We start from the raw sequence: 25,121 nt of genomic DNA on the forward strand, positions 1-25,121 counted from the left end.
ATGGACACATCATCAAATAAACCTCGAATATACGTGGAAAGAATCGACCAGATCAGCATTATGATTCGTATTTATGATTGATCAATCATTAATGAAGCCCAACAAATTCATTTATATTTAAGCAAACAGAACATCTTGGGCGATTATTTTGACGATAGATGAACGTTTAATGTTCGTACTTTGATGTCATAGAAGAAGAAGAGGAGAGAGAGAGAGAGAGAGAGAGAGAGAGTGTGTGGTGGGTGGACAAAGGGGGTGTGGAACAGTTGATGGGTCATGTCACAAGAAACAGTTGTGGATTGGGAGGATGCATGCGTCCAAGCCCGGTGTGTATGGGTGGACCCCCACCCACATGGGTGTTTGGGTGCATGCTGAGGAGGTGGGTCCTATTTTGACCCTATTTTATTTCAGAGGATTGCACACACAGTTACATTCACACATATACTTATATAGTTTGACTATAGCTTATGTCACCTTCCAAAAATTAAGTTTCTTCATCTGTCTTTATCCTTGCCATTCACTGAGAAAACCCACGTCAATTTATATATATATACGTGTATATATATAATTAACGTAAGAGTAGGAAGCATGTTGCATCAATTGAAGATTTGTGCTATACTTGCAAGATTTAGACATGGCATCCGCCCTTGTCTCATTCCTCGGTCAATGTCACGTCTCAAGAACAATGCCGAGCTCCAAGATATGCTCACCGTGTTGGAATCGACATGGCACCCGTCCATGTCATGGGATTGGCCGCAATCCCCGCTACCCCATGTGCTCCTAACATGGTGGGGTCCTCCTCCCAAATCATCACCTAATCTCTAATAATTCACAGTTAATTAAAGATGTGGCTATGCTTCCCTGACTTGGTTGTCTATCACAAACAATTACGGGGGTATACTTTGGGTTTGGGTTTGAGTTTGGTTCGTAGTTAAAGCTCTACGCCTTCAGCATAACGTGATGGGTGAGATGGTCCAAACCACGACACAGGAGGAGGCGGGCCCCACGGCATCGGGAGTTGGTACTCGCACCGCAACATTTGCATGTGCGTTGGATATGCATGCGCAGCGCAATCCGTCTCGAGACTGTGGCCGGCTTGGACATACGAACGCCCAACTTGTCTCTGCGTGCCCCACTTCTCCTCCTATAAATGCGCTCCCTCCCCCCTCCTTCCCATTTCATCAAACACCTGCGGCGCACGTTCTCCGATGGCATCACCAAACTCCTCCCTCTCCAATGCCGTCTTCCTCTTCTCTTCCCTCGGCTTTCTCGTCGCCGGGGCCTCCGGGTACTCCGGGTGGGAGAGCGCCCACGCCACGTTCTACGGCGGGGGCGACGCTTCCGGCACCATGGGTAACTAGCTGCCCTTTATGTCTCTCTCTCTCTCTCCGTCAGTACGTATGGCGAGTGCTGCGGTTATATTGCTGCTGCCTTTGTGTGAATGGCAGGTGGAGCGTGTGGGTATGGCAACCTTTATAGCCAAGGCTATGGCACGAACACGGCGGCGCTGAGCACGGCGCTGTTCAACGACGGGCTCAGCTGCGGATCCTGCTACGAGCTGAAGTGCGACGACGACCCGCGGTGGTGCCTCCCGGGGTCGATCGTGGTCACCGCCACCAACTTCTGCCCGCCCAACAACGCGCTTCCGAGCGACAATGGCGGGTGGTGCAACCCGCCTCGCCCCCACTTCGACATGGCCCAGCCGGCCTTCCTCCAGATCGCGCAGTACCGCGCCGGGATCGTGCCGGTGGCCTTCAGAAGGTGAGCTCCTTTCCCCCCCGAGACCCACGCGGCGCCACCACGTCCGCGACATCTCTCACTGATGTGCCTGCGATGCCGCTGCAGGGTGCCGTGCGTGAAGAAGGGCGGGGTCAGGTTCACCATCAACGGCCACTCCTACTTCAACCTGGTGCTGATCACCAATGTCGCGGGCGCCGGCGACGTGCACTCCGTGTCCATCAAGGGCTCCAAGACCGGGTGGCAGGTGATGTCCCGCAACTGGGGCCAGAACTGGCAGAGCAACTCCTACCTCGACGGCCAGAGCCTCTCCTTCCGCATCACCGCCAGCGACGGCCGCACCATCACCAGCTTCAACGTCGCCCCCGCCGGCTGGCAGTTCGGCCAGACCTTCGAGGGCGGCCAGTTCTGACCTCCATCACTCCCATTCTTCCACCCACCAACCATCGCAGCAGGAAGAGAGAGAAGAAACCTCTTCAAACACTATATATACATACATATTATGGGTGTGTGAGAGAGAGATGATGCCAAGGCCGAGGTTGCTTGATGAGCACCCGCCAATGCCTTCTCTTACAAGTAGAGACGTATCATATGATGCTGGTCTTAATTAGCTTATAAGGATTGCAGGCAATAGTACTACTCTATTATTCCTCATCAAATGGATGAGAGATGGCTGTGGGGAGAGGCAACTGTACTCGTGTGTTGTGGCAAGACACTCATGAAATATATGAAACATGCATTGCTTGTCGTTTGGCACCTCACTCTCTCCTTTCTTGATCTCTTCCAACATGTGACCAAGAAGGAATTGTCATCTTCTTCACAGGGCTATTAGTTTCCACCATTGACATCATATTCTTACGCTTCAAACTCCCAAGTATATATTTAGACCTCATTACATTGCACCAGGTTGACAAATCATGAATGCATGCTTCTGTCATCTTAACAGGTCTACTTTGACTGGATCAAAAGAAGGATACCAAAGTCAAAGAAACACTTCATTGTTGCCTTGATATCCAAGTCTTAACCGATGAAGAAAGAAGAAAGAAATGAAAGACTAAGGAAGGATACCATATAATAATAGCTAAATGCAAATACTAAATCTCTCTTCTCTCCTTTCTGGAACTACTTCAGATGCATCTCTCATCAAAATTTTATATAATAACTAAATCCTAATTCAGAAAGTTTCTTCCCATTCTTGAATTACTTGTCTATTCAAGTAATTTGGATTATATTAGGAATCCAAAAGATAATTGCCAATCATAACATCCATCTTACAACGAAGTCTATATTTTTATTTTCTTTGATAGCACTAAATCTGAGCAATAATTCTTTATCGTTTGTGTTTTAGTGAATACATATTTTGTTTTGTCATGAATATAATTCTTGTGAGAATAAAATTAGCAACTCCATGAATAAATATGATTATGATGCTTTGTTGTTTGGTATTGGATGGAAATGATTTCTAAAATAGCTGTTCCTTTTTTTTTTTCTTAAGGAGAAAAATGTTAAATATATGATACAATTTATGAGCCAAAAGATGTCAAATACACTTTAAATGTGGAAAAAATAAATCATATTTTCACATGAAACCAAAATAAAAATAAAAAGGGTAATCATCTAAATTTATCTTGTTTTCAAAGAAAAAAATAAATAGATGAATTCCAGGAAAAAACCCACTTGTATGCAAGTATCTGAAATTAGTGTTGATATAATATTATAGATTTATTTTTATAAAATATTTTTTTGATAATTTTTTTTCTAAATTATCTAATTAATAATTGGAGTCGATTCAAATAAATTTGGACCGGTTTGAAATTTGCTGAACCAACCCCAATGAACCAAGTCTATAGGCCAAATCAATTAAAACCAAAAGCACCACATATATATAAATATAAATATAAATATATATATATAATAATAATAATAATAATATTTCTCATATTAATAGTATTTGTCTCTTTTTTTTATTGCTTACAAAGTTGCAACGAAAATTCCAAGCTTAGCGACAACACCACCACCACATGAACCGTTGTCAAGGAGTCCGAGGTGGGTCCCACGTGACGTGGAGGTAAAACAAATATAAAATTGAAAATAACAACAACAACAAAAAAGAGTCAATTTAAAACGCTATCTACTTCATTTTACCTTAAAAAAAAGACCATAATTAATATTTTCTGCATATTTCGACCCAAAAATAGGAAAAAGAGAGCAGGAAAAATAAGTCGGAAAAAGAGACGTTTGGGAAGCGTTCCCCTTTATAATTTACAATTTATAATTATATTATATATATATATATATATATTTTTGGCCTTTTTTAATCACACGCAGCCAAGGGGTTTTCGTCCGAGCACAGGGAACCGATCCCATACGAAACCTCGAATAGCCTCCCAATCCCTAAACCCGCCCCGATTCCGCCCCCTTCCCCCAATTCCGTCGCCGAAATCCCGCCTCCAATTCCGATCGACTCCCGATCTTGCTAGGGGAGTATCTCCTCTTAATTCCGTCCATCTGTCGGTCTGTCGCCCTGACCCTTCCGCCGTTTCGAGTCGCCGTCGGTTAGAAGGCTTGGGACCGCGTGGGTGTTCCGGATTGAATTCGTCTTGGAATGGGAGATCTGCAGTCGTGGCCGCCGCTGGACAACGGCGACGCGGCTGGGGGGCACCACTCGCCGCGGGCGCAATTGCAGGAGCCTAATCCCCACCCCTCGATGATCAGGGCCGAGAACTGGCGACGGGCCGAGGAGGCCACTCGAGAGGTCCTGCGGTGTATCCGGCCGACGGTGGTCTCCGAACAGAGGCGGAAGGCCGTCGTGGATTACGTACAGCAGCTGCTCAGGACGCGCATCCCGAGTGATGTGAGTCTTTTGTACTTGGTTTTTTTCTGTCCGATCTTTTATGGCGATGTCTAAATGCCTTCTATCTGCTGACTTTGTTATTTTTTCTTTTTTTTGGTTAAATTTGGTATTTTTCTTGTGCATTTTTGGTTCTTTACAGTGGGGGATACTTGATCTGGGCGGCCCTTTTTCAATTGTAGTTCGTAAATGTTTTTGCAGTATGCATGACGGTTGTGGTTCACGTCTCCCTCACTGTGTCTTCGCGTTGTTTTTTGAATTGTGTATTTGTTAGGTGTTCATTGAGTGTGGTGATTTCTTTTTCGCACTTCCTTAAGTGATAATTGAGTTATTACTTTAACTTTTACTTCTATAAATCAGGTCGCATGCTGTTCTACATGGAACATCGCAGTTCTTACCCTGATTGCGCCTTTGTGGATTATCCTTTGCAAAGTTAGATGTTTTTTGTAACTTATTTATATTGTAGAATATTCATGATACGCCATGATCTGCCACAGCTTCCTCGGTACAAATTTTGCCTATTTGTTGTTATTATCTTTTAAAAGAAACATATATTCCTGCACCTTCTTAGCATTAACTCCTCTTCTGCACTTCTTATGATCTTGACCATTTGAAAATGTAGGTTTGATGACAGGAATAGACGATTCTAAATGTTGTTTTCGTGACCGCATTGTTGTTTATGTGGTTCTGCTAAATGTATTAGTGTTTAAAATTGTACTCAATTTTGTTTTAACAGTCTTTATTGCTAATGCAAATTCTATCAGGTGTTCCCATTTGGATCAGTTCCCCTGAAGACATATCTTCCTGATGGAGATATTGACCTTACTGCTCTTGGTTTTCCAAACACTGAAGATGCTTTGGCAAATGAAGTGTGTTCTGTTCTTGGAGAAGAAGAACGGAATAAGGATGCCGAGTTTGAAGTGAAGGATGTACAACTCATTCGTGCTGAGGTTCTTCAGCCTGCTGATTTCAGTTTAATGTCCTATTCATGTGACGTTTCATTTATAATGGATCATGAACTATTATTAGTGCTGTATGTTTAGCTTGGATCTGTATCTTCTTTTCAGAATTTAACCAAAAAAGAAATGGAGGTGGATTTGAATAACTTATACACTCTCTAGGTTGAGAGAAGAGAATTGGAGAAGACAAAGGGAAGAGGAAATAAATATGGTGATTTTTATTTTGACCCCATTTTTTAATTCTCTTTGAAAAGAAGTGAGAGAAATGGGATAAAGAAAATCTTTTAGTGCTCCATTTTTCTTATCTTCTATATTTTTAAAAAGTAGGGAGATGTCTTTATTGTCTTTTCTTTTCCTCTCCCAATCAAATTTGAGCCTCAGGCATATGGTTGGATATTATACAAAAAGAAAAATCACCACATGATATGTTTTCCATCACAAGGTGCATATTGTCTTGTTTATGATCCATAGTTTTATAAGGCTGTGATTTTGTCAAATCATGCCTCCACATTGTGCATCAGGGCAGACAGTGATAACAGACCCTTACAGCTATGTTGATAGGAGGTCTGCAATAATCATGTTTTTGAGTCTTATGATGTGAATTTCTGTGGGCAGGTTAAACTTGTCAAATGCATCGTGCAGAATATTGTGGTGGATATCTCATTCAATCAGATTGGTGGGCTTTGTACACTTTGCTTTCTTGAGAAGGTAGTGTCAAAAGTTTGCTGGTGCAACTTCAGAAATCTGACCTTTTATTTCCTTCCAAGACACAAGAACTCTTGAAGATGACATCAGATGTTATTGCTCATATGAATTTTCATTCTTGGCAGAAAATTTTATATCCAGTGCTGTCTTGTAGGTTGACCGAAAAATTGGGAAAAATCATCTTTTCAAACGCAGTATAATATTGATCAAAGCTTGGTGTTATTATGAAAGTCGCATTCTTGGAGCTCATCATGGTCTGATTTCGACATATGCATTGGAGATTTTAGTATTGTATGTCTTCCATCTATTCCATAATTATTTAGATGGCCCTTTGGCGGTGAGTGTTCCAAGAAATAAACACCTCATACCTAAAATTTCAGTTTTCTTTTTTACTTATATTTTTTTGCAATGGGTTTTTGGGCAATAAACATCTTGTATTTCTTATGAGGGGCTGTCATTTTCCAGGTTCTATACATGTTTTTGGACTACTATAGCAAATTTAATTGGGAGAAATACTGTGTCAGTTTAGATGGTCCTGTTTCTGTTTCTTCGCTACCAGAGCTAGTCGGTAAGCAGACTAAGTGTTACTAGTCATGGCAATTGTATAAGACTGTAACTGCTTGGTGACCAGTTCGATTATTCTTTCACAGTGGAACCACCAGAATCTAATGGGAGCTGTTTACTACTTAATGAGGAATTTATTAAAGAATGCACAGAAATGTTTTCAGTTCCATCTAGAACATATGGAAATAATTACCAGGTATTCACTCAGAAGCATCTAAACATAGTTGATCCTTTGAAACGAAACAATAATCTTGGACGAAGTGTTAGCAAAGGTACGTGAATTTTTTCCTTCTGCTTAGTTCTAGTGGATTGCAGTATTGCAAAAGAATTTGAAGACCTTTTATTAAGTTGTTCCTTATATTCTTTTTTTATTACAGGTAACTTCTACCGTATTCGCAGTGCATTTACTTATGGTGCTCGAAAACTTGGTCAGATACTTCTATTGCCTTCTGAAAGTATTGGAAATGAAGTTAATTTGTTCTTCAAAAGTACTTTGGATAGACATGGAACTGGGGAAAGGCCCGATGTGCAAGATGCAGCTTCTAGTTGTCCAGACAGTGGAACTATTAATGATAATAGGGTTGAATCTATATTATCAAACTTGAATATTGAAGACAACAACAAGGAGTCACATGTTCTATGTTCAATGGCCAGTATGTCTAACGGCACATTAAGTGAGAAGATAAATAACATCAAGATTTTAGACTCGGAGCAGGAGAACACATCCAAAAAGCAATCTGACAGGCATTCCTCTAGTCAGAATTATAACTCAAACTGGCTGCATAACTGTTTTAAAATTGGTTCTGTTGTTCCTGTGGAAGATGTTTCAGGTAAACATTTGGTTGATAATGCTAGAGATCTTGTTTCTGCTAGATCATATGATTCAAGGTCATCAGATGAAAGTCTCAAGGCTTCAACTTCTGGAAAAGTTCATCATGCACCCCACTTGTTCTTTCATGTAGAGAACATATCTGAGGATGGGACGATCGATAATTTGAATTCAGGGGATAATGGAACAGAAAGAGTGTCTTCAGGCAGATCTTCAGCCCCTAATGAGGAAATGAAACATGAAATTAAGACATCAAGTAGTGCATCCTGTTTTAGAAAACCCACTTTTTCTGTGGCTGCTGGATCCATCCATGAATCATCATCATCAAGTTGGAATTCCTATCTGTCAGAAGATTCAAGCCTTGGGGATTGCTCAACTAATGGAAATTTAAGTCATGCAAGTCCCAAATCTAGTAAATTGTCAGATCTCATTGGTGATTATCGTCTGTACTTTAGCAATCTTCAACATGCTCAGGAGTTCCAGGAATGCATAGTGAGCTCATATCTAGTCCCAGTCTACCGAACATCTCCTTCCCAGTTTCAGAGCAAACACACCTGGAACATGCGAAACATGTACTCGCATCTAGGTGCAAATGGACTTGGTCCTGCACCACCATTTTCTCCAAGTTATTATTTAATCCCACCTGTGATTTCTAATGATTATGGTACCAAAGATATCACAAAAACAAGGGGAACTGGCACGTACCTTCCCATCACGGTATATTACATTTATGCTACTACTTTGGCGTGATTCTGTATATTTTTGATATGATTAAAAATTAGTCAATTTGGACAAAATCTTCTTTTGTTCAGATTTTCTTTTTCAATGTTGCTTTGTTATGTTTTATTGTAATCCAATCCAGATCTATTATTAAATATTTCTTAAAGTTGGGATTATACTTAAAAATTGTTCACTTGTGGTATAGTTAGGTTTTTTATCATCCTCAGCCACAAGATATGGATCATTTTAAGGGAACAAACTTTTATGGAATTACGGCTGGCATAATCTATATCTGTGGAGGCGCTCACTACTTAAAAATTTATTTGACATGCAGAATTCTCGTTCATACAGAGATAGACAACCATCAGGAAGGGGCAAGAATCAAATGCTTACAGATCACTCTCCAAGATACCACAGACATGGTCCCATGGACACACCAGATTATGGGGGTTCATCAGAGGAAAGGAATCAGTGGTCATCTCCACGTTCACAAGCTCCAGCTTTTGTGGTAAATGGTCATGAAAAGCCAATTCCATCGGATGTTCCTCAGTCCACACGCCCTGCTTTTGTGGTGGTTCCCCGTGGCAATCCACCAGAGGGAAAACTCGAATTTGGGTCTCTTGGTCCTGTTACTGTGGGAGTTCCCTCTCCAGGACAAGGTAGCAATTTTGAGTCAGTCAATCTTGTCGGTCGGGGCTTAGGGTCAGTGATTCCTGAATCAACGGTTGAAAGACCCTATAAGAGCTTGAACCATGCAAGGTAATAAACATTTCCTGGAATTTCTATTATTAAATGCAGCAGAGTTTGGTATCCATAGTTTTGCATAGTTTTTTCTTAGACGTGAATTCAACATATGCCTATCAGAACTGACTATCATGAAAGAGTATGCTGTATGTTGACTAACGGATGCTAGATCCAGCCTTTTTGTTTGCATAAATAAATAATTTCAGCTGAAGCAAACTAGTATTTATTATGTCAGGAATATTCCAACTTTTTTTTGGATAATTACAACATTTTTTGTCTTAAGCTTCTAGCTAAAGTTTTGTTGCTGTTATTTTCAGCACTTATGGTACTATAAAAATATATAATCCGTGTTCGAGTAACCATATTTTATATTGGTTTCCTGATGAAATTAGTATTTAATTGGGACCAGATTGAGTCTTACTTTATCGATCTTTTAATTGTCAGGATTTAGATTTGTGTTAGTGTTTATATTTCTGGGGTCATGGTGACTTGTAGAAGATCTGTATTACTGAGGATTGGTTGTTTTTCAGGTTTTATTGAATTTGAGGTCTTTTTTGTGCTGTCTTATTCGGGATGCTGGGCTACCAGTAGGAGATAGTTGTAAAACACGAGGGAATAAGCTTTAATTTGAAGAGCTCTGACATAGCATAAAAGGCACAGGATTAAGCGTCTGCCTTAACTCTTATTTTTGAAGGAGTAGGAGCTATCCAAATTCATTTAGGTTCAGAAAAGATGGAAAAATAGAGGAGAAAATAATGCTGATAAGGAAACAAATAAGAGAACCAAGATTCAGCTTGCTTATCTCAACCAAACCTTAGCTTAATATATTTGTCTTCCTTTTTCCTAAGCCATTAATGAAAATACACTTGAATAGTTTTCATTAGGGTTGTTTGACAGTCCTTGAGGGAGCAACCTTGAAAATGTAATATTGAATCTAGAAAATTTAGAAAACGGTGAACCTTAAAAGCTGTCATCGTCCAGGAATTGTATTATTGAATCTATGCATTATTCAAGAGAGCAAACTTGGCAGAAAATCTATTAGATATAAATTTAACTATTATCTGTAGAAGGTAGATTTGGCTGATCGCAGAGGAAGTAGCATAAGAGGACATTAATGAACTTCAATATTATTGATAATCTCAGTTTATGCTGCAAATGTATTGAATCTGCACTTGTAAGTAAGTCAGTTATAGCGCGTAGATTGCTGAGTATAGGGTTTAAGATCACATTCGGCAGTACAAACTTCTTCACTTACTTGATTGGGGAAAAGATCCCTGACAAGTTACATACCCATTTGATAACCTTAAGAATGCACAATGAATGAAATGTGCAGGCTAAGCCAACCATATCAGCTCAAAGATGAAGGTGATTTCCCTCCACTAGCCGGATGAAGGCCATGGACTACATTCTCCTACATCAAGTAGAAAGCAGATATGGGAAGACTTGAACATCAAATGCTAACTATGTGGAGCAGTTGCTTGAGCAGCAGTTCTAAGGTGTAAATAGTAATGTGTTTTTTGTGTTAGGGTGGTGAATTAGCATACTGTACATCCTAATTGTCTTTTTAAAATCGGTATCTCACACCACATTATGGTGGATCTTGATCAGGTCGTGATTTATTCCCCTCTTTCAATCTATATAGTTTGTGCCTTTGCAATGCTTTAAAGTGATACGGTCATTGGTTTGTTAGAAAGCGATGCGACAATTGGGGAATCGATGCGATGCGTAGCTGTTATTTTATTATAGCAATGAAACTGTTCCAGGTGCTTTTTGTTTTTAATTTGTTCATCATGTTCTTCAGCATAACTTTTCCTAATTTCTGATTTCATCTCAGTTGCACATAAGACATGTTGGATGCTGTATAGTTGCCTTTAGAATCTCCAAACTTGAAAGACATTCGTTATCCATTGAACACTGGAAGATTTCTTCTGAATCCCAGCCTTCATTGACATTCGTTAACTATATAGTCATGTATATAGTTTGCCTTTGCATTTCCATCACCTTGAGAGATCTTTTTCTTGGATGCGGAGGAGGCATCACAGGCTGTATTATTTCCATTCTCCAAACTGATTATTTGGGGTCTGTTCTTAATCATTATATATTTGTGTCAACCCATTGCGATGACCTATCTATCAACCTATCTATTATTTGGGGTCTGTTCTTAATCTTAATATGCCAAATCTATTCTCCAAGTTAAACTTGTTTAATTATATCGAATGATTACAGAAAAAACACTCAAAATCAACCACGATTCATTCCTTTCTCAAAAATACAAAAGATTAACTTGTTATATCTCTCGATATAAAAAAAATTATATTTGATAGAGAGAGATTTTTTTAAAAATTATATTTTAAAAAAAATTATTAACAGTTGACATATAGTCATCACGTGTCATCAAGTCGTCATATGTCCAAAGCAAGAAACACAAGCTTCTTTTCCTTCATAATTTTTTTTCTTTATGACAAGAAAGGATATTATAAATTTTTTTCGTCATTTCATAAAAACATATCTTAAACAAGAAAAAAAAAATGATGTCTCTATCTTTTCACTAACTACTCGAGCTCATATTTAGAGATCTCACTAACTTGAGTATCGGAGGGATTGGATCGAAAAATCTTCCTGGACCTGATCTTTGTGTAAGTGGCACCTTGGGAGCATAATATTTCTATCTCGGGAGCGTAATACTTCCACATCGGGAGCGTAATACTTTCGTCTCAATAGTTCGACACTATCTCGGAGCCATCTTGGAGTTACCTCAAACTCACCTCAGATCCATCTTAAAGCCACCTTGGAGCCGCTTCGAATAATCCTGCGTATACGGATCCAGGCCACATCATACTAACCAAGATATCAATGATATTTTTTCCTAATATTATCCAACAAAATGTCATTAGCAATTTTGGCCATGTCAAAAGCTAAGATTAAACCTACAACTAAGTGAAAAATATTAGACATAGAATTTAGTAAATGGTCTGAAATTTAGTAATAGGTAGTAATAAAAGTGTCCAAATATTTAAAAAATAGGTGATCTTCTTATTAAAAAAAAATTATAGATCTTCCAATGATATGCTTAGAAAACAAGATATGCGATTTAACAGCATTGATCAGACTCATTAAAGATTCAAAACATGCTGAATGACATGGCAGAGACCTATCTTTTAATACTTGGGAGAGCAGCTGAGGGTTACACACCACCTCATGTTTCACAGCAGCAGTAGTGCCATCTTAATCATCTCATCACATTCTACACACCACAAGCAGATTAATCGGAGTCTATCGATTACTATACATTCAATTATCTATGTATTCAAATTATTCCAAACCCAACACAAAATATATATACCTTCATTCTATTTATTACATTATCCTCGACACGTTAAGTTTGACTTCATTCTATCCACTTAAAATGGCTACAACCTCGCCATGTCCGCGGGCCACCACCGGCGTTGCCGTCTTCCACCCTCCTCCTCTCACCACCATACTCCCCCCTCTTCTCCAATGTGCCGCTGACTCTTCCCTCATCATACATCTCCTTCCACCGTCGGGAGTCAGTCATTCGCCTTATCGATGGCTAAAGTCAAAACCGTAGCCACGGATTCTTCAACCTCGGAGGCCCACAGCATACTGTATCAGCGGCATTCGAAACCGGCCACGAAAAAGATCTCCACTCGGTACTAACGCCGCCACATGCGTAGAGCCTTGCCAGAAAATTCTTGATGCCCTTTGTCCATCCCCTTCCATCTTCTCATCCTTACTCTTGTGAGGATAGCGTCAATGATCGGGAGTGGAGCCTGCCTCCACTCCCTGCGTGCCGCGGCAGTCGCCCTTATGGCCTTCAACATTATGCTCAGTGTCGACGACGACGCCGGGCTCCTGCGCCGCCTCCTCTTCCTCGTCTTCCCCTATGAGAACCACAGACGGACGGTCACCGGAGCTCATCCTTCTTTCTTCTCTTGCTAGCTGAGGTGCACCGCCACCTTCTTTCGCCAGACCGTCGTCGCCCGGCATGATCGAGACACGGCACCGGAGTCGCGCCGGCACGTCTCTCGACGTGTTCCGTGGCTACGTGGAGACCGATCCCACCGGTCGTTATGGACGTGTAAGCTCTCTTGATCCGTGAAACCCATATCATCTGTTACAGTTCAGTCGGTGTCCACCGGCGGTGGTGCTGCAAACGATGACACGCACGTTCTACCGCGCGGTGAGACATCTGACAAACGATTCTTGTTCTTTCTTCGGGTCGGTCATCCATACGGATGCCCACGCAAACCGTGTGCCATCCATCACGATGGTTTGCGCTCGTCTAAGCCATGCGAATCATGCTATTATAATTATCAGAGACCACTGCGCTTATGTGCAAAGAAATCAAGAACTCAGGATAGCCAAATAGGGGTGAATGATAACGTTGAAGAAGAGAGTGGGCAGAGTATGAAAAAGGATGTGATCCATAGTAGAATAATCTGAGGAGTTGATGTAGATGACCACCACAATTATTGGTGCTAAAATTCCTTCCCTGTTGTCTACAATGGAGATTCCTTGTGAAGACATGAGCACCATGAAAATGCATGGAGATGCCTTCAGCACCAATAAAGCATTGCCTTTCGGCGGTCAGAAATCTACAGCTCGTTGCTATGTGGAAAAGGACTTGAATCCTCCCAAGTGTGAATGAGCATCATGTCAACCTTTCTTGCAACCCCACCTTCATTTCGTGACAACATATCGTAGCATTTTTCTCTACGTATAGACAACAAGAAATTGTCTGATGCAGTGTATAATTCTGTTCGGTATACAGAATCCTCACATTCTGCTGTTTCATCTGCAATGGCAGTTCGATGAAGTGCTTGGTAGAGGAGCCATGAAGACAGTGTATCCTCCAAAAGAGTTCTTGCTGATCGATTTCGCTGTTTAGATTATGACCTCCCGAATCGTTTTGACCGTCCGACATGAGTTCCTTAACGAAGGACTTCAGATACAAGGCGTTCGATGAGCTAAATGGTACCGAGGTAGCATGGAACCAAGCTAAGCTGTGCAGCATGCTGCGATCGCCGGAAGCGCTACAGCGGATGTACTCGGAGGTCCACCTCCTCAGCTCCCTCCACCATGAGTCCATCATCAGATTCCACGCATCATGGATCGACGTCGAGAACAGGACCTTCAACTTCATCACTGAGATGTTCGCTTCCGGTACCCTCCGAGAGTATGTTCCATTAGCTTTATCTTCGAGTGCTTATCTCCTGCTTTATCATCAATGGTCTGAAGTATGAGATTATCTCACTGATCATATAAATGGCACATCTTAGGTATCGGCGGAGGTATCCGCATGTGAACATCGGAGCCATCAAGAGCTGGGCTCGACAAATCCTGCACGGTCTCGCATACCTGCACCGTCACGATCCGCCGGTGATACACAGGGACATCAAGTGTGACAACATTTTGATCAATGGCCATCTCGGGCACGTCAAGATCAGTGATTTTGGACTGGCAACCATCCTCCGGGGCTCACAACACACTGTTATAGGTGATCGATCCTTTTTGATGCTACTTAGAAAGTCTTTATTTGATCTGTAATTATATCGGATTCAAAAACTATCGATCATCTTATTTGATCGTTCGTAGTTGTGTATTGGGCAGCGATCGACTAGTTTGAATTAGAATCGGTACAGGAAGTTAGAATTGGTGTCGATATAAATGTCAAATCAGATATGGATGTTCTCCTTAGTGCTTACAGAGTCGTTCATCTGTTTTACTAGCAGATTAGACTTGGCACACTCACTGAAGCAGTAGAATGGACTCGCCAATGGTTGCTCCTTTGTAGGAGGTAGGCTTTGACACTTGACTCTGTGCTGCAATTCTTGGTTGCAGGGACACCAGAGTTCATGGCACCAGAGCTTTACGAAGAAGAGTACAATGAGCTTGTAGATATCTACTCCTTCGGCATGTGCGTGCTCGAGATGCTTACTTCGGAATACCCCTACAGCGAGTGCTACAATCCAGCTCAAATCTACAAGAAAGTTACTTCGGTAAGAGTTCTAATTGCAGGCTGTCTTCGGTTCAATCTTCGCACTGAAATCTTGATCTGGATTGTGTTCTTCCTTCCCAGGGACGGCTGCCTGATGCATTCTATCGCATCCAAGATCCCGAGGCAAAGCGATTCGTCGGTAGATGTCTGGAAGATGTATCAAAGAGACCGTCGGCAGAGGAACTTCTTCTTGATCCTTTTCTCGCATTAGGTGATCACACTGTTCCTGCTGATGCAGTTACTGGGATCAGATCGCAAGACCAAGATGGCTTGCACTCGATGGAGTTTCACGATGCTAATAGCACGGTGTGGAGAACCGACATGACCATCACAGGGAAGATGAACCCGGAGGACGATACGATCTTCCTCAGAGTTCAAATTGCCGACGCAGAAGGTATGGAACTTCCACCACACACAAGGAAGACTGTAGCAGGACATTAGACTTCGATGTTGTTTTCTATCATGCTGATCAGGACATGTGAGGAACATTCACTTCCCCTTCGACATCGTTTGCGATACGCCGATCGATGTGGCGAACGAGATGGTGAAGGAGCTGGAGATAACGGATCGAGAGCCATCGGAGATAGCAGAAATGATAGCTCAGGAGATCACGGCTCTGGTGCCGGATTGGAAGGCGACGAGTGCACCCAACTCTGTCTTTCGTGTCTACAACTACGAAGATGATGCCGAGGACGGTTGCAATCACCCCTTCTACAACCTCTCCTCCTCTGCTTCCTCCCAAGGATCAGTCTTCGGAACAGGGCATCGCCTGGGTATGCTCGATCAGCAGCAGCATCATCACCAGGAAGAGTGGTTTCAAGGTGCACTTCTTCCATTTTCTAGACTACTGATTTGATGTCATTGCCTCGTCTCAGTTCCATTGAATTCGCCTCTGTGCAGGTGACCCGCATTCCGATGAAGATGCCGTGAGCTACACGCAGTCAGGCAGGTATTCCTCCATGAACTACTCCTCGAGAGACGAGCAAGAAAGCAAAGTGAGCTTCCACGGCAGCCACAAGTCGACAAAGCTCGGAGAAGATGCCGCATTGGCCGATGAGTTATGCAAGCAGTGCAACATATTGGCGGAGCGCTCGAGGAAGCCGGTCGGTGGCCAGCGGCTGACGAGGAACCGATCGATGGTGGACATGCGAAGTCAGCTGCTGCATCGGAATCTGGTGGAGCAGCTGAAGAAGCGCCTGTTCAAGACCGTAGGAGCAGTCGAGAACATCGGGTTTCAAACGCCCTGTGATGGCCCTCACAAGCCTTCCTCGTCCTCTCCAGCCGATCGCAGGAAGCAGAGGGCAATAAGGCCATGCATGAACTGATGGTTGATTCGAATCGCCTTCGATCTGCGACTCTGAAGGCTTGATCTTTTGGCGATCCAGTGCTTGTAACGACTCACAGGAGCTTTGACCTGTACTGTTCATCCCGATTGACCATAGCCATGGAACGTAGAAGAGAATTCCCATGGAATTCATGGATTTCAATTATTCTTGAACGGAAGATGGCTGATGCAATGGAAGAGAACGCACATTCTTCGGTTGTAATCGTCCAGTCTTCTTTCCATGCCATGTCTCATCAAATCCAAGGAATTGTAGTGGGATCATTATATTATGATTTCAAAAGGCCAAGTCAATATTGGCTGCAGCATTCACAGCCTTTTTGTAGTGGTTTCGTCACTGAAAGCATTCAGCCAAAAAGCTGCAGTTGGGTCTCTTCCAATTCCTCTCTTCTTCTCTCCCCATGTCTCGTGACAGTCATTTGTGACATTCTCTTATTGGAAGTAAGAGATGAACAAAGACTAACGCAAGAGATCCTATCCATCATTCCTGTCAAATCTCCTACTTAACTCCCCACCATGATCATTGCCACATCTTTCATGATTGACTGAGAAGTCTTCTTTGGGTGGTTTCTCTGGATTGCCAAACACCGCTCCATATCACCTCCACGCGAAAAGCTTGTGGAAGGTGCTTCCTAGTTGGCTGCTCATCTCAACTGGAAAGAAGAAGATAGGAAGATGAGATGAGACACTAATTGAATGGGCTCCCATCATCGACATGGCTCGTCTTCCAGTTTCGCACGTTAGGCGGCTGAGGCTTGTCGGCTCTCGGCGGCTATCACGCGTTCTAGAATCGCCATAGCTTTCCACTCGACACTGCAACTCCACATGGTCTGCCGTCCCACGAATCCAAATCTCTCTCTCTCTCTCCCTCCCTCCCTGCACATGGTTAGACACCAACCTCCTTGCTTTCACTTTCTCCCCTTCCGAGCAATGGCAATTTGGCCAGATGAGGAACAGTAAAGACGGTAATAATGATCAAGATTCCTTTTTGATTTCCGAGGAAAAGGCAGAAGGATGAGCCGAGACACACAGCATTATCCTTGTTATATTATCCCTGCAGAGGAGCTCTCAACCGCGGGACCGGCTGTCGCTTTCTTTGATCACACCGTCCAACGCTTGCAAGGCTCCACCATCTTCGTACTTACTACTATTCCATGTCTTCTTCCTCTTCCACCACTCGGATGACTGTGGAGGGTGGGCCGCTGAGGTACTTGGGCATGTGAGTGGTTCCTATTTAACGACCGGTGGAGTCGAGAATGGTTCGAGCCCTCCCGTACGTATGTTCTTCTCTTTGTTCTAGTTTCAGAGACTCGTATCTTAGACCAGATCTCTGGTCTCGCAGAGATGCATGGTAGAATCTTCTTGTGTATCTCTGGTAATGCTAACCGATCCATGTTTCCAACGCAGGCCTACATGCAGGAGACTCGGTGAGCAACTCCAAGACTCGTGATGGATCCTGAAGCCGGACAGAGTCCTAATGCCCTAAAGGTAACATCGTGTTCACCGGAGATCCATCCCTTTGATTTCGTTTTCCCCCAATCTTTTCCAAGTGCTCAATCATCTGCAGAAGAATTCCTGGAAGGCCACTTTGCTTTTGGCATACCAAAGCCTAGGCGTGGTATACGGTGACCTGAGCATTTCACCTTTGTATGTGTACAAGAGCACGTTTGCGGAGGACATAAAGCATTCCGAAAGTAACGAAGAGATCTTTGGTGTGCTGTCCTTTGTGTTCTGGACTCTTACTCTCGTCCCACTTTTCAAGTATGTGTTCATAGTTCTTAGAGCTGATGACAATGGTCAAGGTGAATATAGCGATGACCGAGCTTGATTTTTGGGACCGAACATGTATTCCTTCGGGTTATGATCTGTCTTCCTTGTGAACTCGCAGGTGGTACTTTTGCTCTGTATTCTTTGATTTGTAGAAATGTAAATGTCAGTCTCCTGCCCAACAGACAGGCGGCCGACGAAGAACTATCGACATACAGATATGAATGCCACCCGGAAAGCAGCTACAAGCCGAGGATCAAAACTTGGATTGAGAAACACAAGAATTTACATGTTGTTCTCTTGATAGTAGTCATGCTCGGTACTTGTATGGTCATTGGAGATGGAGTGCTCACTCCGGCCATATCAGGTGGGCTTGCTTTCCTCTCTTGAAATTGAGAGTTGGTAATGTAAATATACCCTTTTGTGTTCGTATATTGAGTTCCATTTTACTTCATACTTTCTTAAAAGTCTTATTCCTCTGTTGTTGTTGTTGTTGTTGTTGTTGTTGTTGTTGTTGCAGTGTTTTCGGCGGTTTCAGGGCTTGAATTGTCTTTGTCCAAGACTCACCATGAATGTAAGGTCCCAATCTTGCTTGGTCAAATCCATTTCTTATTAAACTAAAGGCTTGTATTATTGAACTTTTACTATAGCTGTTTTTATAGGATGTAATAGTGAAAGAACGGTTCTGCAAGTCCTGAATGACTTGATCTTGATCTCTCAATATCAATTTATTTTTTTCTGTATTCCTACTCATGGTACAAGAGCATCTGGACAGTAATAAATCAATCCGCTTTTCTCGGTGATCTTCGTCCCCGATTGTGATATAACGCGAGCTTTCGGTTATTGATAAGCTAGGAATTCTTGTTCCATAGATCATCGTCTTACAGGGATTTGTTCACTCCAAAGTATTTGCTGTCTGAAAATATTGTTGATATGTCCCACAATTTCCATCACCAACTGACCAGTGTTCTGCTTCTGTAGATGCCGTGGTTCCTATTACTTGCTTCTTGATAGTGTGCTTGTTTGCGCTTCAACATTATGGCACTCATCGGGTTGGATTCTTATTTGCACCAATTATCGTCACTTGGCTACTCTGTATTAGTGGACTTGGCATATACAACATCGTCAAATGGAATCCCCTTATTTATCAAGCGTTGTCGCCGTATTACATGCTGAAGTTCTTGAGGAAGACAAGGAAGGCTGGTTGGATGTCCTTGGGAGGAATTCTACTATGCATGACAGGTAACTGTCGAAGTGGATCACAATGGATTATAGTTTATAGCTCGTCAATAAGCCAGATGAACAACATAAATGAAAGTCATTTGAGGCTTATCCTGTGATGTCCGAAAGGTTAATAGAGTTCTATAGCTGCTTAAATTGGTTATTTAGGTAATTGATACGGATAGGTCCTTTTTTCATGAAAATTTTCACTATCTATAAAGGTCTTGTTTGTTATTTTCTACGTCAACAACATATGATGATTAATGTTATCTATCGTCACTGCAGGGTCAGAGGCAATGTTTGCGGATTTAGGTCACTTCTCATATAGAGCAATTCAGGTTAGTGTTTATGCCGTAAATGATTGCTTATGTTTGAACTGTCAAGATTCTCACCCTTGTTGTATTTGGTTAATGCAGATTGCTTTCACTTCGTGCGTTTATCCTGCTTTAGTTTTGGCATACATGGGACAAGCAGCTTACTTGTCCAAACATCATATTATCAGCAACAGTTACCAGATCGGTTTTTACGTCTATGTTCCAGGTGCCTTCTCTTTCTTCCCCAGCCACAAGGTCTTAATTAGTATGAGTTTTCCAAAACTGTTCTAAGGCCCCGACAATTTCATATATCAGCAGTAGCAGAATATTTTTGTGAATTATTGATCAGTAGAGCTTCTTTTTCTTGTGCAGAAAGTGTAAGATGGCCTGTGCTTGTGATAGCAATACTAGCTTCTGTTGTGGGGTGTCAAGCAATCATTAGCGGAACATTCTCTATAGTGAGCCAAAGCCAATCTCTCAGTTGCTTCCCAAGGGTCAAGGTAGTTCACACCTCCAACAAGGTACACGGCCAGATCTATATTCCGGAGGTGAACTGGGCACTCATGATCCTCTGTGTCGCTGTTGCCCTCGGCTTCAGAGACACAAAACATATGGGCAATGCATCAGGTTTACATTTTTCTGTCAACCCTCCTGAGCGCATTACTAGTATTTTGCACTCAACACTTATCACAGTGTCACTCTTTTGTATATGCAAAAATACATGATGAGAAATAGTACGATTATCTAAATGGAGTCTGCATTCATGTCGTTTTAAGATTGCAAACCTGCTTTCTTGAAAATATTCTGCTGTACTATGGTTCTCATCATTTTTTATGAAACCAATCTCTGAAATGGCACACGACATTGTTCACATATATTTCTTAGCACACTCATTTTTCGGCTTGCTTTCATCTGTTTATTTATATTCTGCAACCATCAGTATGTTTCGATGTCATTGACTGATCCTCTTTCTTTTCCTGTGCAGGCTTGGCAGTAATTACAGTGATGTTGGTTACCACTTGCCTCACGTCCTTGGTCATGATCTTATGTTGGCACAATTCCCCTCTTCTGGCACTTGCATTTTTCGTCGTCTTTGGATCGATCGAGGCCTTGTTTTTCTCTTCCTCACTCATGAAGTTCCTTGACGGTGCTTGGCTGCCCATCCTTCTCGCACTCATCCTAATGGCCATCATGTTCGTGTGGCATTATGCGACAATAAAAAAATACGAGTTTGATTTGCAGAACAAGCTTTCCCTCGACTGGCTTCTCGCCCTCGGCAACTCTCTTGGCATTTCCCGCGTCCCAGGCATTGGCCTTGTCTACACTGACCTCGTATCGGGTGTGCCGGCAAATTTCTCTCACTTTGTGACGAACCTTCCAGCGTTCCACCAAATCTTAGTCTTTGTCTGCATAAAATATGTTCCTGTTCCTTTCATTCCTGCTTCAGAAAGGTACCTTGTCGGCCGTGTGGGACCTCCAGAATTCCGATCCTACCGGTGCATCGTGCGGTATGGCTACCGTGATGTCCACCAGGATGTCAACTCTTTTGAGTCAGAGCTCATTACCAGTCTGGCTGATTTCATTCATGCTGAAGCATTACACCATTGCGACCCATCTAATGATGAGGCTGAGGGTGGATTTACTGTCGTTGGAAGCTCTCCATATAATTCGTCTACCAAATTGAATTTACGGGATGCAAACGTGACGGTGCAGATATCAGATGAGAGGAATTCCGAAGGGAAGGAGGCCATGGGTAAAGCGAAAAGGGTGAGGTTCCTTGTGGAGGAGAGTGAAAGCTCAACAGAAGGTGTCGTCGACGAAGAGCTGCAGGAGCTACTTGTGGCCCAAGAGTCCGGTACTGCATTCATATTGGGGCATTCGCACATCCGATCAAAGCCGGGATCCTCCATGATAAAGAAGGTAGCAATAGACCTTGTTTACAATTTTCTCCGACGGAATTGCCGGGGACCAGACGTGGCACTTAGACTGCCGCCAGAGTCGCTCCTTGAAGTTGGCATGGTGTATCTCCTGTAAGCTGAAAACAAGTGTGCTGCAGTCTATATGGAAATTATACACTTAGACTAATTTGGCTACTAAAGTTTTCGAAATTATACTATATGGAAATGATGCAATCTTTCATTATTGGAGTGGTAAATGGTTTTGGAGCACCATTATGAATCATCAAGTTTATGCAGGTCTTCTGAGGTTTACAAACTGAATCATATTGCATGAATGAGGATTATGAAGTGCTGCAAGTTTCTGACTCTTTCCTGTCAAAGGTAATGCACAAAGGAACAGAATGCTTGCAATATATATATATATATATATATATATATATATATATATATATATATATATATATATATATATATATATATATATTGGAAAGGCGTTTGCCATTTCGAGAACTCTCTTTTTTATTCGATCTCCAAACAAATCAAATCTGTAAACTCGTACGAGTAAAAATTGGCAATATTAAGACTTGGAAATTAAAGCAAAGAATCACTCGATTATGCACAATTGAGGAGAAAGAATGATGTCCGTCCGATCCTGAGCGGCGCGCGATAACTACACTTAACGGATCTTGTTGCGTGTGTATGTGTACTGTCATCGTTGACTTCTGATCATGATGCAACTGTAGTAGAGGACGTCGTGACGCTCATCGCGGAGAATCTGGCCGTGCGTTCCGCCTCCACGGCAGCCGCCCAGCGCCGGCAGATCCGACTCAGCGCCGCCGCCTTCCGCCTCGCCCGCTCCGTCCCCGCCCCCATCAGCTCCCAGATCACCCACTCGATCCCCGGCATGGCCGCCAGCTCCGCCACCACCCCCGACTCCGACCGCCGGCACACCGCCACCAGAGCCGCCGCCGCGCTCTCCCTCGCCCAGTCCGACCCCCGCCGTAGCAACCCGACCAGCCGCGCAACCGCTCCCTCCGCCTTCGCCACGGCCTCCGCTCCGCCCCTCCTCGCCACTGCCGCCAGCACCGCCGCCGCCTCCTCCGCGACCTCCGGCTCTCCCACGGCTTCCAGTGCCGCCCCCACCACCCCCCCCTCCACCAGCCGCCCGGTATTTTCTCGGTCCCCGGCGAGGCTAAGGATGGCTGCCATGGCGTCCTTCTTTGAGCTGGCCGGGCCGTGGCGCGCCATCTGCAGCAGCACCTCCACCACCCGGGGGTGTCGTGCGAGTCGCCGGCGGTAGGAGTGGATGGAGGAGAGGCTGAGCACGGTGGCGGCAGCGTTCTCCTTCGCCCGCCACTTGGCGCCCTCTGCCAGGACGTGGACGATCCCGTCGACGGCGCCATCCGCGTGCATGATGAGCCGCTTGTTGGCCTCCAGGATCGACAGGTTGAGCAGCGCAGTCACCGCGCTGACCTGGAGCCCAGCGTCGTCCGATCGGAGCAGCGGGAGGAGGAGGGGAATCGCACCGGCCTCCGCTACGAATGCGCGGTTGTCGGAGCCGTGCTTGGCCAGCAGCCGGAGTTCGTGGACCACCCGGTGCGCGGCATCCGTACACGGCGCCGCCGCGAGCTCCTCCACGAGGAAGGACGCCGTCATTCTTGCCGCCTCGAGCGCAGCCTTGTTAGCCGCTGCTGTCGTGGCGTTGTCGGCATCGGCTTGCTCGTTGCTGGTGACGTCGGCTCCGTCGAAGGGAAGGTTGTTGTCGCGGCACCAGCAGCAGATGAGGTTCTTGAGGGCGCGATTGGGGACGAGCTCGAGGTGGGGGAGGGCTTGGCCGGACTTGGGGCAGGTGGCATGGCCGGAGCCGATCCATCGAACGATGGAGTCCCTATCGTACGTCTGTCCAGTGGCCACCACCATCGGATCCCGCATGAGGTCCAGCGATATCGGGCACCGGAAGTCTGCCGGCACCGCGAGGTCCTCCGCCTCGGAGAAGGGCGATTTCTTGCCGTCGGCGCCGGCGGAGGTGTCCAATCTGGGAGTTGATGCCCCGAACAGGACGTACCTAGCGTATCGTAGGATCGACGCGAGGGCCACCATGGCCGGCACCCATCTGTCGGCGGCGGCGCCGTCGGCGATGTCGCGCTCGAGGCTGTTGATCTCGTGGCGGCAGTTCCATGAATCATCGATGCCGAGCCGCCGGAAGATCCCCTGCAGCGCGGCATGGTCGGGTACCGTCCCGCTCTCGACGAGTGCGATGAGCTCGAGAATATCTCGGCGGAGGGAGAGGGCAGCGGGATCGACGGCGGGGGAGGAACGTCGGAGCTGGCGGAGGAGGAGGCGGACGTGGTCCCTCACGTCCTCAGGAATCCGAAGCTCCGCCACAGGCAGGATGTCAAGGAAGGTGGTGAGGTCGACAACTTGCTCGTGGATCTCAGCGGCAAGGGGCTCGGCCCGGAAGAGGACGAAAGCGCGGCTGCGGGCGGAGCAATGGTCAAAATGGGCCTTGAGGCGGTGGAGAACGAGAAGAATCTCGCGGAAGCAAAGCGAAGCCAATCGCGGGAGGGCAAAGTCAACGCAGCGGTCGTCGTCATCTCGGACGGCGAGGAGTAGCTCCTCGAAGAGGAGGGAGAGCTGCTTAACGTTGCGGGGGACGGAGGAGAAGTTGGGATTAACACGAAGGGGGGACGACGACGGCGAAGGTTGTTGGTGGGAGGAGACGTCACGGGAGAGGAAGAGGAGGTGGCGGAGGAGGTCGGCGTCGGTGGACGGGTCGGGTGGCGGAGGAGGGGAGGAGGAGGAGGTGGCCATGGAAGAAGCTGTCGTGTCCTCGATTCAAGCGTCGGTAATCGTAACAGGAAAGGAAGGGGAGTTCGAGGGGTCTATATGGTGGTGGTGGTCGTCCGCTGCTGGTGCTGTGCAGTTATGTCGGCCGGAATTGCGTGGAAAGCAAGAGGATGTATGAGCTGGGGAGGAACAAGTGCGGTCGCCGCCCTCGTTACTTTTTCCCTGTGTTTCCTTGCTGGATTTGTTTTATAGTTGGAGGATGGATGTGACAACCGTGCTCCATGAGAGAACGGCGAAGGTGGTGGCGGTCAAAGATGGTAGTAATCTAATACCAGTATGCGTGTTGGACAAGTCCACGCCCAATCTTTACGTTGATCTTTTCCCCAACAAAATTATTATTATTATTATTTTTTCTTCTCTCAATTGGTCGATAACCGTAGAACACGTGATGACGACAGTAAATGTCAACCGCCCACGTTGGTTATCGCCGGGGATTGTTGGTCAAACGAGAACACGAGGCGTGACGTCACCTTGTTACCACTGGCACGTGTTCAATGAGAGGCCACGTCAAGGCCGGCTCACGCTTCGGGACGTGGACATGCCACGTATGTTACGTGGATACGGTCACCTCGTATGCAACTTCCTTTCACGTGTGTTTCGGCTG

General features: G+C 44.5%; 5 protein-coding genes across 7 annotated transcripts; 4 read left to right on the forward strand and 1 right to left on the reverse strand.

Annotated features, from left to right (window-relative positions):
- The first annotated feature begins 1,178 nt into the window (after positions 1 to 1,178).
- On the forward strand, positions 1,179 to 2,498 carry LOC135617739 (expansin-A4-like). The gene is made up of 3 exons (XM_065118283.1): positions 1,179 to 1,353; positions 1,449 to 1,761; positions 1,846 to 2,498. The coding sequence occupies exons 1-3, from the start codon at positions 1,209 to 1,211 to the stop codon at positions 2,147 to 2,149; spliced, it is 762 nt and encodes a 253-aa protein (XP_064974355.1). The 5' UTR covers positions 1,179 to 1,208; the 3' UTR covers positions 2,150 to 2,498.
- Positions 2,499 to 4,073: 1,575 nt separating this feature from the next.
- Positions 4,074 to 10,775, forward strand: LOC103992518 (uncharacterized). The gene is made up of 9 exons (XM_009412242.3): positions 4,074 to 4,591; positions 5,353 to 5,538; positions 6,163 to 6,255; positions 6,407 to 6,589; positions 6,718 to 6,820; positions 6,903 to 7,088; positions 7,194 to 8,362; positions 8,700 to 9,124; positions 10,443 to 10,775. The coding sequence occupies exons 1-9, from the start codon at positions 4,343 to 4,345 to the stop codon at positions 10,498 to 10,500; spliced, it is 2,652 nt and encodes an 883-aa protein (XP_009410517.2). The 5' UTR covers positions 4,074 to 4,342; the 3' UTR covers positions 10,501 to 10,775.
- Positions 10,776 to 12,584: 1,809 nt separating this feature from the next.
- On the forward strand, positions 12,585 to 16,782 carry LOC103992521 (probable serine/threonine-protein kinase WNK5). 2 transcript variants are annotated; one of them, XM_009412248.3, is made up of 8 exons: positions 12,585 to 13,208; positions 13,902 to 13,975; positions 14,079 to 14,306; positions 14,410 to 14,627; positions 14,972 to 15,129; positions 15,210 to 15,522; positions 15,602 to 15,949; positions 16,029 to 16,782. In XM_009412248.3, exons 1-8 carry the CDS (start codon positions 13,116 to 13,118, stop codon positions 16,451 to 16,453), a joined length of 1,857 nt encoding a protein of 618 aa, XP_009410523.3. In that variant the 5' UTR covers positions 12,585 to 13,115; the 3' UTR covers positions 16,454 to 16,782. The 2 variants fall into 2 exon arrangements, with proteins under 2 accessions (XP_009410523.3, XP_018684502.2); XM_018828957.2 differs by having other exon boundaries at positions 12,586 to 13,208; positions 13,938 to 13,975.
- An 807-nt stretch (positions 16,783 to 17,589) lies between these two features.
- Positions 17,590 to 21,914, forward strand: LOC135584954 (probable potassium transporter 9). 2 transcript variants are annotated; one of them, XM_065118285.1, is made up of 10 exons: positions 17,590 to 17,743; positions 17,878 to 17,958; positions 18,038 to 18,272; positions 18,359 to 18,604; positions 18,758 to 18,811; positions 19,219 to 19,479; positions 19,744 to 19,796; positions 19,875 to 19,998; positions 20,145 to 20,399; positions 20,758 to 21,914. In XM_065118285.1, the coding sequence occupies exons 2-10, from the start codon at positions 17,920 to 17,922 to the stop codon at positions 21,804 to 21,806; spliced, it is 2,316 nt and encodes a 771-aa protein (XP_064974357.1). In that variant the 5' UTR covers positions 17,590 to 17,743; positions 17,878 to 17,919; the 3' UTR covers positions 21,807 to 21,914. The 2 variants fall into 2 exon arrangements, with proteins under 2 accessions (XP_064974357.1, XP_064974356.1); XM_065118284.1 differs by having other exon boundaries at positions 17,602 to 17,747.
- A 257-nt stretch (positions 21,915 to 22,171) lies between these two features.
- LOC135617740 (U-box domain-containing protein 16-like) lies at positions 22,172 to 24,666 on the reverse strand. Its single transcript, XM_065118286.1, has one exon. It carries the CDS (start codon positions 24,479 to 24,481, stop codon positions 22,397 to 22,399), a length of 2,085 nt encoding a protein of 694 aa, XP_064974358.1. The 5' UTR covers positions 24,482 to 24,666; the 3' UTR covers positions 22,172 to 22,396.
- Between the last annotated feature and the right edge of the window lie 455 nt (positions 24,667 to 25,121).

Source organism: Musa acuminata, chromosome BXJ2-7 (genome assembly GCF_036884655.1).
Source record: "Musa acuminata AAA Group cultivar baxijiao chromosome BXJ2-7, Cavendish_Baxijiao_AAA, whole genome shotgun sequence".
NCBI lineage: Eukaryota > Viridiplantae > Streptophyta > Magnoliopsida > Zingiberales > Musaceae > Musa > Musa acuminata.